Source organism: Mesoplodon mirus (genome assembly GCF_964341445.2).
Source record: "Mesoplodon mirus genome assembly, chromosome: 18".
In the NCBI taxonomy this organism is placed as follows: domain Eukaryota; kingdom Metazoa; phylum Chordata; class Mammalia; order Artiodactyla; family Ziphiidae; genus Mesoplodon; species Mesoplodon mirus.
In genome coordinates this window covers 38517227-38528867 of record NC_138994.1, presented here as the reverse complement: position 1 = coordinate 38528867, position 11641 = coordinate 38517227, and the positions used below count along the sequence as shown (strand labels likewise).

The 11641-nt window shown below is 58.4% G+C and overlaps 1 protein-coding gene across 3 annotated transcripts in view; it reads right to left on the bottom strand.

Annotated features, from left to right (window-relative positions):
- Positions 1 to 1293: 1293 nt before the first annotated feature.
- The window catches only part of MPRIP (myosin phosphatase Rho interacting protein), a 127148-nt gene continuing 116800 nt past the window's right edge, over positions 1294 to 11641 (bottom strand). For 2 of the 3 annotated variants that reach the window (XM_082602778.1, XM_082602776.1), the window contains 8 exons: positions 11137 to 11284; positions 10354 to 10471; positions 9074 to 9233; positions 8085 to 8204; positions 7399 to 7485; positions 6735 to 6897; positions 5611 to 5696; positions 1294 to 1981 (listed from right to left, as the gene is read on the bottom strand). In XM_082602778.1, coding sequence (XP_082458904.1) covers positions 1910 to 1981; positions 5611 to 5696; positions 6735 to 6897; positions 7399 to 7485; positions 8085 to 8204; positions 9074 to 9233; positions 10354 to 10471; positions 11137 to 11284 — 954 coding nt within the window. In that variant the 3' untranslated portion in view covers positions 1294 to 1909. Of the gene's footprint in view, positions 1982 to 5061; positions 5123 to 5610; positions 5697 to 6734; positions 6898 to 7398; positions 7486 to 8084; positions 8205 to 9073; positions 9234 to 10353; positions 10472 to 11136; positions 11285 to 11641 lie in introns of all 3 variants that reach the window. The other variant, XM_082602777.1, reaches the window with a different exon arrangement.

The window sequence follows — 11641 nt, the reverse complement described above, 5'->3', positions numbered from 1 at the left end:
CCCACCTCCGCCTGCGGCCCCGGTGCTGCTGCCGCCGACACCTGCTTCCCAGGATTGCTGAGGGCAGACCTCAGAGGATGACGGATGAAGACACGTGAATAAAACGCTCCTTTGACCTAATCAGGAGCACTGCACAATCCAAACGCTCACGTCTACGGGCAGACGAAACCCAACTCTGTGCGCGGGCCCTGCCCTTCTGGGAGGGCCAGAGATCCCCCAGGGGCAGCACAGGGCAAACCTGGCCTGATGAGGTGCGTGCTCGGGGGAGGGACACGAAGCCACAGTCATGGCACCCAAACAGCCGCCCGAGCCTGGGAGAGGCCTGCCCAGCAGATCCCCAGGGCACCTGTCAAGTTGCCCTCGATGACACGCTCACAGACCATTCTGGAGACGGCGCCAGTCTACATGGCGGGGGTGTCTGATGAGCAGAATTAAAGGAGCTAACATTCTCTGCTTTTAAAAACGTGGAAGGACAGCAGCGAAGGAGTGACAGGTGTGGTGTAAGACTCTTTGAACAGCTCGTGAGCAGGGAAGGCCCACTGCAGCCAGGAGCTCTGAGACCATCCAGTGAGAAGATGGCACGGGAGCTGCACTTCTTACACACCCCAAGGCCTCTGTCCTGCCCTTCCAGGACTTTCTCCAAATGACCTCGTGCATTCACTTAATCTAAAAACTGAGCAAGATGATTTCTACGTTTTCACGCCCGAAGCACCCACGTACCCGAGACAGTGGTGCTCACCCAAGCAGTGAGCAGAGGTGAAGTGCGCTACAGGCGGCAGGGTGCCGACAGATGCCATGAGGCCAGGAGGCCCTTCCCCCCAGCGCCCGGGCGTCTGGGCCGGCTCCCGCCTGGTGGGCTTTGTTCATGCTCCCCATCCTAACAGGATGAGGAGTTTTCATGGGACCATCATAGAAACCCCAATCTCAGAGGTTTTCAAGAAGTGCTGTGGAATGTCTGGTAAAAAGCTGTTACTCAGACCACTAAGGAAGCAGAGCCGTCGGTCCAGGCCCGGCGCAGGCGCCCCCAGTGCCACACGGCCTGAGACCTCGGGTGAACTGAAGGAGACTTAGGAGCACGTCACGAATGGCCAGATCTCATCTGGTTCCAACATCTGCTCTAACCTTCTCAACTTAACACAGGGTGTCCTGTCAACCGTATTCTCTGAGGGAAAAGTCTCTACATTATTTGTGATCACAGTCTGAAACCACAGGCTGCAGGTCAGCATCTACTGAGTATGAAAGGGTTCCTGGTGACCAAGAAAGAAGCGAGCGTAGGAAGGAATGAGAGGGGCCTGGTTTTGTGCAAGATTTAATAAAAAACAAACAAAAATAGGAATGGCTGCTTTCAACATTTTCCAGGTTGTGAAAGGTTTACCACGAGTATCTGGGGTGTGGTTCTAAGTGGCATTAGTGGAACAAATACAAAATGCTGTCCTCCTCTGAAGCCCAAAGGTGGTACATCCAAGGTTCTAGGCCACGCTACCCGCCCCCCCCCCCCGCAGGCTACCAGCCGTCAGCGCTGGGACCGCAGCACACGCCTCCACGCCTCGTGGCCGGTTTTCTCCCAGGGACCCGCCCGGGCCCTGACCCCACCGCGCACTGGGCGAGACAGAGCTAGCTTATCGCAGGCTGCTGGGCCTTAATACTGACATGAGCGCGGGGGTGACGGGGGAGAGCCGCATGCGCTTGGGCGCTCGGCCCCTCGTCTGGGCTGGTCGTAGAAAACCACGGGGAAAAGCTTCGGTAAACACAACGGGGAGTGATGTGAGCACCCACAGACCGGTCTCTCATGCATCCATACCACAGTTACTGAGGACGGTAACAACGATAACGGTAACATAAATCGAAGGTACAGACGAAGGCGGTGGCCGCGGGCCAGGGAGGGTGCGTCTGAGCCGCATGGGAGCAGCTAGTCGCGCTCCAAGTCCCTGGACTCAAAGAGCTTCAGGCGATCTTGCACCGTCAGGCCTTCCTTCAGACTCTGGTGGAGAAACAGACAGGCCGTTAGCCGGCGGCCCTGCATGGCACGGGCAGCAGTCCGGCGAGAGGCGCGCCTCGGGGCTCCCGGAGGGTTAGTGGGCGTGCTAGAAGGGCCACGACCCCCAAGGTGGTGGTGTTACTAAATGAGAAAAAGAAACAAGACCAATGCTGAGCTTAGGGCTCTCTCGACAAGCAGGGATCAGACCAATGGGGCCAGGAGAGGAGACCCTGCCGAGAACATGAAGGTACCCGCTATGTCCGCATCCACGTCTGGTCTCTCGCGGCCGCACGCTGGCAGCACCTGCTGCACCGATCACAAACCCTGCTGGACTCTCTCACTGCCCCGGGGATTTGGGAACGTGGTGGTGGGAACATGTCTGTTTACTGAGACCCTGAGAAGGGCAGCCCATCCGTGTTCACGGGGGACCTCGGCGAAGGTGGGGGACAGAGGATTTCCTGCTTTACTCTGGGAGGCTCTTCACAGAGGCTTAATTTCTGGATGAGAAAAGGAGCATCGCCTCAGAGCACGACTGGGAACGAAGGTGCCTCGCTGCCATCGGATCTGCGTGGCAAGTCCAGGCTTCACTGAGGCTGTGGAACCGGGGCCAGCCCACAATCATTAGGTGAGACCGAGCCCAGCCTCCACCTCAGAGCAGACCCGCTTCCCCTGGGGCCCCAGCTTCACCCAGGACAGCTCTGCTTGCCTGTATTTTTAATTTAGATGCCACTGGTCAGAGGAAGAGGACAAATCCACGTTCCATGCTGACATCCATTAACGTACACAACTGCCTCACGTGCTCTTGGGACTCTTTTCCCAAGTGCGCCTGCTTCAGGTCAGGGCTGCCATCTACACGGCCGCTGTCTACACACCAGCCAGTCTCGTCCAGGGGCTGGGCCCCGTCACCCGCCACACTGCACTGCTCTAGCTGGGGACTTCCCCTTGGGTGGCAGCAAACCACCACCGCTGAGTCCTGAGGGACAGGGGTTTTCCCTCCGTGTGCCATCACACACACTTGGTGATCATCCCTGCTGTGCAGCCGCTCAGCACAGCTGTGAGGGCAGAGCCTGAGCAGACCCCGTGCTGCCCCGCACACCCAGCATCTCCGTGACCCCACACTCAAGACGACCAGGCGGGGGCCTCCGTGAGGACCCCGGGAAACGTCCTCTCTGGTCTCCATCCCAGAAAAGCCCAGCTGCTCTTAGGCAACGAGCTTTCTGACGTGATGGGGGCTGAGCCTTTCTATCCTTCTGAGGGAGGCAGGTACAGAGACAACACACGTGAAAGATAGACATCTGTATACATCAGACCCTGTATCAAAAAGCACCAGCGATAGGTTGTTTTTGGGCAAGTTAGTTCCCGTCTTCCGGTGGGAGATGAGACGATTTCCAAATACAGCCAGGAAAAAGGGCAGCACAGAGCTGTGCAAGTGTCTGTTGACAGCACGTTACAGGCACAGCATCACGGCTGGTGTCCCCAAGGATGGACCATAAGGGCCCCAGCTCCTCCTTGGGCCAGCAGGGCTGTCCCTTCACACCGAGAGCATTGCTCTTACGTCGCACACTTGCCAAACTTGGACTCAAACAAACAGGACTGTGGGAAACCCTGCTCCTGGGCTTCTCCCCACACTCACCTGGGTCCCGGCCTTGCAGAGAGCCGCAGGCAGACCCTCGTGGTGTGCCTGGCCGTTTCCTCCCTCGTTCCCGGCCTCTGCTTTAGCAAACTCCTGGCCAGCGCAGAAGCTGCCATCTACATGGCAGCACGTGTGCGCCAGCACATCTCATGGCCAAAGGCCCTTACTGACAGAGGTCTTTCCACTGGCCCTTTGTCCAGAGCCCAAAGTACTGTGCAGCTTTTGGGGTCTTAGTTCCCCGACCAAGGATCGAACCCAGGCCCCAACGGTGAGAGCGCCAAGTCCTAACCACTGGACCACCAGGGGATTCCTTCAAAGCACTTTTATTTCCCTCCTCCGACACATGGTCCGCCTGACGGGGCGGGCTTGCTGGAGCAAGGCTTCCCTGGAAGAGCCCTAGCAGAAGTGTTTGTCAGTTACAGGCAAAAGGCCCAAAGCACTCACGGTGAACTTGCAGCAGCTACAGTTCAGCCTCAGACAGAAGTAAAATCATCAAGAAAACCATAAATCAAGAACACTAAACAGAATGTTTTTCATGTTTAAAGAAAAAAGCCCGAACTAAGTTTTGAATAGGTCTAAACCGTTTCTGGTGATAAGTGAGCCAGGACTGTAGAGAAATAAACATATTAAGTGCAAACTACGTGGATTTCCTTCCGTAAACTCTCCCTAAACCAAACCCCTCAGCCCGCAAGTGAGCCGGGCGGCACCTGCCAGCGTCCCGTTCTGAGCCCTTCCTGCTACCCTCAACTTCCTTATCAGAGGATCAACGAGATCAGGTCAGCCGAGCTGATGAACCCACTAGGGAATGAGTGACTGTGTGCCCCGGATGCCTGGGCCTCGTGGGAGTCGGGAGCGTCCAGGCAGGGTCGGGGTCAGACGGCCTGACGTTCCTGAGCCAGCGCTCAGCCCCTGCTTCCTGTCTTGGAGGCACGCAGGGTCCTCAGGGCTGGCAAACGCTCAGCCCCAAGCGCTCGCAGTTATCTTGCTCTACTGAGTGGTTCCCGGAGCTGTGTGCACGAGGTATCAGCTCCCTGGCTTGCTGGGCTCGGGCCTCCTGGGCCTGTTAACAGGGCGGGGGGGCGCGGGTCGGGGGTACTTCAGCAGTGGGCGGCTCTGTCAAGTCTGCTTCCCGATGGAGGGCAGCGGTGCCCCCAGAGAATGTGAGCGCACAAACCATTCGACATGCATGTGACAGGGCCGAGACGCTGGCCCCACGGGCAGCCCACCAAGCTGGGGGGAACTCCCCTCTGTTAAGAGGTTACAATGCAGTTAACTCCCCAGAACAGGTTAAGAAACTTCACGTGGATCGTGTATGTGCCGGCCGGAGCAGGAGGAATGAAAGTGACCGGAAAACAAGGAGCTCGCTATGGAGGTGTGAGCAGTGTGCATGCAGGTAGCACCCCCTCGAGGGCGGCGGGCGGGTGGGTGGTGGTGAGAGTGGTTTACCTACACGACAAGGGCCCGGGAAGCGGGTCGTTTCAGTTATCCCATGAGACCTGCTCAATTACGGACTGTCGGGGGAAAGAGCAGAAAACAAAAGACACACACACAATAAATCTGAAATGCAACATGCTGGTCACCCCCACCCTCCAACCCACCTTCCCAGAGAGGGGCACGCGGGGGTGGAGGGCACACACTGAGGGCTGGCAGGTACACGCTGGGGGGGAAGGGGCGCGGGCAGCTTTGTCTCTCAAAGGCAGCCGGCGTCAGCATGAACTAGGGACGTGCACGGAGCAGTCCAGGTGGGGCAGGACTGACCCAGCAGGGCGCCAGTCTGAGGGGATTATTCACCCGAGCCCTGCTTGCTGTGGGCCTGGCCCTCCGCTGTCACTGGCAGGAGATGGTCCCACTGCTGGGCGAGGGACACACTCAGTGCGAAGCCCCTGGAACTGGCCCAGCAGGCTAAGCGTGTGGGGCCAGTGAGTTCTGGGACCCTGGGGACCCTCTGCTGCGGCCCTAGGTGGGCTCTACATACACAGGGGCTGGACCCCAGACTCACCTTGGACCTGATGCTTCTGAGCTGTCGGCTGACACAGGATCTGTCTTTCTTCAAGAAGTCAGGGTTGCTTTTAGACTTCATTATATCTGAGAAGACAAGCAGACCCAGTGCCTCTTTTGTAAACCCCCTGGGAACAGACTTGGGCTTGAAGGCTTCTAAGGCTTATCATCCTCACCCACACGTGAGACGTTTCCTTCAACAACCCACAAGAATCCCAAACAAAGAACTGTAAAACACGAGACCCTTGGAACAGCTCCGGGCACTGGGAGACCTGGAGGAGGCACGCAAGGCCCCGGAGCAGGCTCCTCCGGTGTGCCGGCCGCAGCACCCGCTGCCCCTAGGCTGCTGGGCACACCTGCCGCCCTCTTCCTCCTGAGAGCCCCGGGCTGCTCAGGGTTTTTAACTTTCCACACTTACAGCGCTCTCCCTCACTTGCTGAGAGCTGTGCAGTGACCTCACGGTTCAGCCCCCCACCGTGGAGGCAGAGCCAGCTCTGTGCTCCTGTGCGTTCAGAAGGGTCACAGGCTGCACGTGCTCACTCCTAACCCTATATCTGCTGGCCGCCAGACTCCTCCTCGGAAGCAGCCAGTGTCACCAACCCGTTCCTGGTCTGATTTGAGCTTCGTTGCACATGGCCTGCCTGCCTTCGGGAAGACCTGTAACGTGCCCGCCCAGCAGCGATGCAAACTGGTGAGGAGGGAATCCTTGCCCGCCGAGAGGAAGCGGGTAGTGAGCCAGGGCATCTTCGGTAGGCAGCATCCCCCCATCCCCTCCTCCCATAGCTTTTTGCAGATTTTATGGTAAAACCCCAGGATCAAGAACCAGCGAGAGCTGCTTACAGAAGGAGTGAATTGTTCAGGAAAAAGGGAAACACAGCCGGCTGTCACTGTAAACACACACCCCGAGGTATGACTGTCCCTCAGGGCAACGAGCACAGCATCAGAGGAGAAGGGCTTCCCAACCAGGAGGGCTCGAGAGCCGGGCGCCTGCCACCCGCCAGCTGTTCCCTACCAGGAAGTGAGTCTGACACAGAAAAGGACTCCTCTGCTTGAATCGAGCGCCAGCAGCTCCACGACTAAATCACGGTGAGTTACTGAGTCAGAATCCAGAGCTGGAGGACTCACCGTATCCAGACACGGGGGTGTTTTCCGGTGACTTTTCACCCAGTGCTTCGGTCGCGGCTTTCAGCTGCTCCTTCAGCCTGCTGATGTCACAGTCGGCTTTCGCCCTCACGATGCTGAGCTCTGTGTAGATGTCCTTGTACTTGTCACTAGCGTACTTCTTGTCCTTGGGGATAGAAGGGCAAAGAGCAGTTACAGCCAGGCTGGGTGGCCCGTCCTCCTGGGGCCAGAGCGCTTCAGGGGTGACTGGGGACAGGCCGGCAGCAGAGAAGGCAGGTCAACCCCCGCCTTCCAGAGGCAGAAACTGGACACAGAGTGAAACAGGCATGGCAGGGCCCCGGGCTATAGCCAGGCTGGCGCCGCCTTGAGCCCCAAGGACCTCCGTGTGGCTTCAGGCTGGAAAACCCCTGTGTCTTGGATCCCCTAAGTGACTTGGCCTCCAGGAGCGCCCGCAGCAGACAACAGTGTGCTTGGGTCTCGGGTCCCTGCCCCAGCATGTGGCGGGCACGGGGACGGCCCCTTGTTCCTGCCACGCCCGCCTGCAGACTGCCATTCTTCTCGGGGAAGTGAAATCTACTTCAGAGCTGCTACATATGACTCTGGACACGGGTGGCCCCACCCCACCCGGAGCCCATCCCCTAGGTCCACAGGTGGGGACGTGCGTTACCCGCAGCGCTGTCTGTAGCTCATCCTTGAGGGAGCTGATCTCCTGTTTCAGGTACTGAATTTCTGATTCCTTGACCCGCAATAAGACCTAGAAAGAGAGAGAAATTGGAGACTCACATTCAGGAGCAGAGGGCCTGCCAGGGCCTCGAAAGCGAAGGCTGAGCCACACGGAGGACTCGCCTCCACACGCCGGTGGGCAGGCGGCTTTCTCCCTGTCCTTGTCAGGAGGAAATGGCCGTGACCCCTCCTGACCCAAGAGCCTCATCCTCAGCCCGGGAGCTCCTGGCACAGAGCCCAGGAAGGGGTCCTGCAGAGACCTCAGGTCAGCCTCTCCCATCATTTAGGAAGAGATGCTTTCATGAAATTTTAATTGAATGGGGAAAAATCTAAGTGCTTTCATAAAAGAACGCGTTATACATAAGAAGCAATCATTCTGACTTAAAATGAATCTTCTAGTTGGTCAGTATTTGTGACGTGGTAGAACAGAGGGGCGGAGGGCAGGTGAGTGAGGATGGGTTAAAGGTCCCTGCGGCCTCGTGAGGGGTCCCACGCTGCCTGGCAGCTAATTCTTCTCTTTTGCATCCTGGCATGACTCAGGTCTTTCCAGGTTCTCCCCCTCTTGCTGTCCATAAGCTAGGGGCTTGTATGGTGTGAGCTGGTAAAGAGGGACCTGGCTCTGAGCCGTACCTCTAACTCATAGGCGTCCTTGCCCTGCGTGAGAGGTGAACCAGCAGCCTCACCACCGGCGTCCCCGGTCAGCAGCGTCCGTAGCCGTGAGATTTCAGCAGCCAGGCGGTTGTTCAGCTCCTGGGGGACAGCAACACAGCCAAACAGGGTGCTCTACAGAGCCGTTTGGCCGTGGACACAGGGCGCGGCCAGGGTAGCATGCAGCACGGGAGGCCTGCAGCGGTGCCTGTGCACGGTGGCATCTCAGAGTCAGTGTGGACACCCTTGCCAAAGCCATTTACACGGCCTAATGCGTTTGTGGAACTGCAGCTGCAGGATCCATGCTCCTCAGCCCCTTTCTGTCACTGTGACTAGTGTTAATCAGTTCCAGGGTTTGTGCCCCTGAGTTTCTGCAGGATCAGGACCTCCTGCCACCCTCACCACTCGCTTTCTGTACCTTCTTTCCAGCTAGCAGGTGGTCGTCTTAGGCCACCGCAGTGACCAAGCAGGACCAGTCCTGCTGGAGTATCCCCCCCCATATGGGCAGCTGTGGGCCCACAGAGGCCTCGAGCCTGGGCCAGGCCAATGGGGCTGTCTCTTCAGTGCCGGGGGAGGACGAGGGGTCTTGTACCCACAGAGAAGCTTTTTTCAAACTAGACCTACCTTGAGGTGTTCCATTAGCCAGGATTTTAAATGTACCCCAGTTTTCTAAGGAGCAGGCACATTTTAAGAGAATAATCTGACAGAATCAAATGTGAGCAGTGTATGGTCTTGACTGGGAGGTGTTTAAACACAGTCCCAGCCGTGGGGACGGGAGACCTGGACCCGTGCTGCCCAGCAACAACGGAAGAAGAACAGAACAGACATCTCGGAGCCTCCAGACCCCAAGGCCAGCAGCCGGCTGTGGAGCAGGAGGGCTCAGCTCCAGCAGCTGCAGGGAGCTCCTGTCCACACCCCAGTGACCTCAGATGTCAGGAGATGCCTGCACATGGGGCCCCAGTGCGGCGCACCTGGTTGTGGGCGTTGAGCTCCTGGTTCTCGCGCTGGCACTGCCGCAGGGCCTGCCGCTCGGCCTCCAGCGCCTGGGCCAGGTGGGCGTTCTCCAGGCACTTCTGCGAGTACTGCTCGGAGAGGACCTCCAGCTCGCGCTGCACAGACTGCAGCTCCTCCCTGGGGAGAGGGCACTGCTCACTCCTCTGCCCTCGCCCCGGGGCCCAGGCCTCTAAGAAGCTCAGAGTCCCCTTCGCGAAGCCTCAAGGACGCCGAGACCCACACAGCGGAGTGACCGCGAGCAGAGCCCTGCACCTTGTGGTCTCGAGTGGCCATGCAGCTCGGCGGCTCCGTCCCTGTGCTCTTACCAGCAGTCGAACAGCCCCCACGGGCGGAACTCCTCTCCCAGGGTCAGGAGAGGCCTCACCCACGCACCCCAAAACACGCTGTGTCAGAGAGAGATCAGACCTGGGACCGTTTCTAGCACTGTGCCAACTCGATCCACGTTCAGAAAACCAAAGCCTCGTGACGTCGTTCTCGGCCACCCTGGACTTGAGAAGGGCTGGTACTGTGGAACCGACACCCCCTCCAGCTGAGGTGAGCTGCTCCCGGCCTCCTGCCTACCCACCTGTGCCCTGACTGCACTGCACGGGAGCCTGGGAGAAGGGAGAAACCCTGACTCTGTGCGTTGCGGAACCCCATGAAGGCTGGCTCTGCATGGCCCCCGCAGCAGCCAGTCGAGGGGCTCCGAGTGGTGTGAGTTCCACTGAGGGCAAAACTAAAGAGTGGCCGTACTGGTGAACGCTCCCCATTCCCTTGCCTCTGCAAGGAGAACTGGCGCATGCACTTCTTAAAATGTAGGGGTCGGGGCCACTTCTGCCATGCACAGCCACAGAGCATCTGTGTCATGCACTACACCGCGTCCCCTCCCCACGAACTCCTGAAGCAGCAGCAGCTGATGGACAGAAGGAATCTGGGGTAGCCTCTGAGGTCGGCCCTGAAGATCCGACAGTATTGATAAAATCTCCTCTGCCCCATCTTATTCTTTACGTTTTAGTAACTGGTTCCTGTTTGACTCAGTAACAGGAGCCCACTTGGGCCACGAGAGCAGTGGCTTGCTGACCCCAGGATGGTGCTGGGCCCCTCAGGAAGGAGGCTCTGAGCAGCCTCAGTGCCCACAGGCCTCCACCTGCACCATCCTGAGGACCCGAGTCTCTGCGGCTCTTACGGGGAAGGTGCTGCCCTGCCCCCGAAGGACCTCCCTCCGGCCCGGCCGCAAGGGCCACCTCCACTGACTCACAGGTACTGCCGCTGCAGGGCATCGATGTCCGCGTTGACGCTGCTGATCTGGGACCGCTGGCTCTTCTCCAGCTCCCGCTCCATCTCCTCGCGGTGGGCATTCTTCATGGCTTCGATGGCTGTGGACAGGACGTGGCCCTCAGCACCCACGGGCTTGGGAGGTGAGACCGACAGGGAGGTGGGACGTCCCCCCACTGCTAACACCAGCCCACTGGCAGTTGGGCCGGGAGGATTCCCGGGGAACTCCCCCACGAAAGGGATGCAGGTGTGTTTTTTTCTTGATGTTAACAGAAAACCAAACTGATTCAATAAATGTCAATGTTAAATCCAAGTATGAGTTTGTAGAACAAGCAGGCTTTCAGGCTGGGCCTGTTTTCTTAGTGCCAAAATCAAAAGCACCGCAGGATAGTTACATGAACGGAGGGGACACAGGCCAACGGCCCAGAGCTCAGTCCGGATGCTCTGGGCTCTGACGGACCAAGGGCCATGGGCAGAGGTGTCCACTGCCAGAGAAGTGCCAGCAGACGGGCCGATGAGACCAGGGCAGCCCCTCATGAGCACCAGGTGTGCCGGCGGCCACGGAAAGCAGGAGTGCTGGCGCGGGGCTCCGAGCTCTCAAAGGGCTCCTCAAACCAGCCCTTCCCCCAAGAGAACTGTCAAAGAATTCTCGTGCGTAACGAGGCTTCAATCTCAGCCGAAAGGCGGCGAGGCCAGTCGCTGCTCAGAGCTGTGCGTTCAGCTCAGGGAGACCCCGCTGCCCGTCCCCGGGGTTAGCGGCTCCCACCTGAGATGGTGGCCGCGGTCTCCTCAGCTAGGAGGCGGTCTTTCTCCTCCCGCAGTTTCTCCAGTTCCCGCTGGTGCTGCCTCTGCAGGTCTTCGATCTTCTTCTGGTGTGTTTCTTCCATGGCTGCAAACCCTCGCTCGCACGTGGCCTGCAAGGTGCACAAGAGGCTTTACTGACTTTTCTTCTATTTACTGAACAGACCTCAGCCCTGCCCTCCAGGCTCCTGGCACAGAGGAGGTGCTCTCTCTCGAGCTGAGCCCCGTGCCAGCTGTCTGGAGACTCATTCTGCTCCTGCGTGTTTTATGCTCCCAGAGCATTTAGAAAAGGGTGCCAGATTTCTGTGGTTGTTGTGCATCCCATTTCTCTGTAGAAAGAGTTGGTATTGCGGGCAGGAAAAGGCCACGATGGAATTTAAAATAGCCAATCCTGGACCTTTATGGACCGACAGGAGTGGGGAGGACAGAGTGAACGGGCAGAGGCTGGCCGTGCCTGGTCTGAGTTTCAC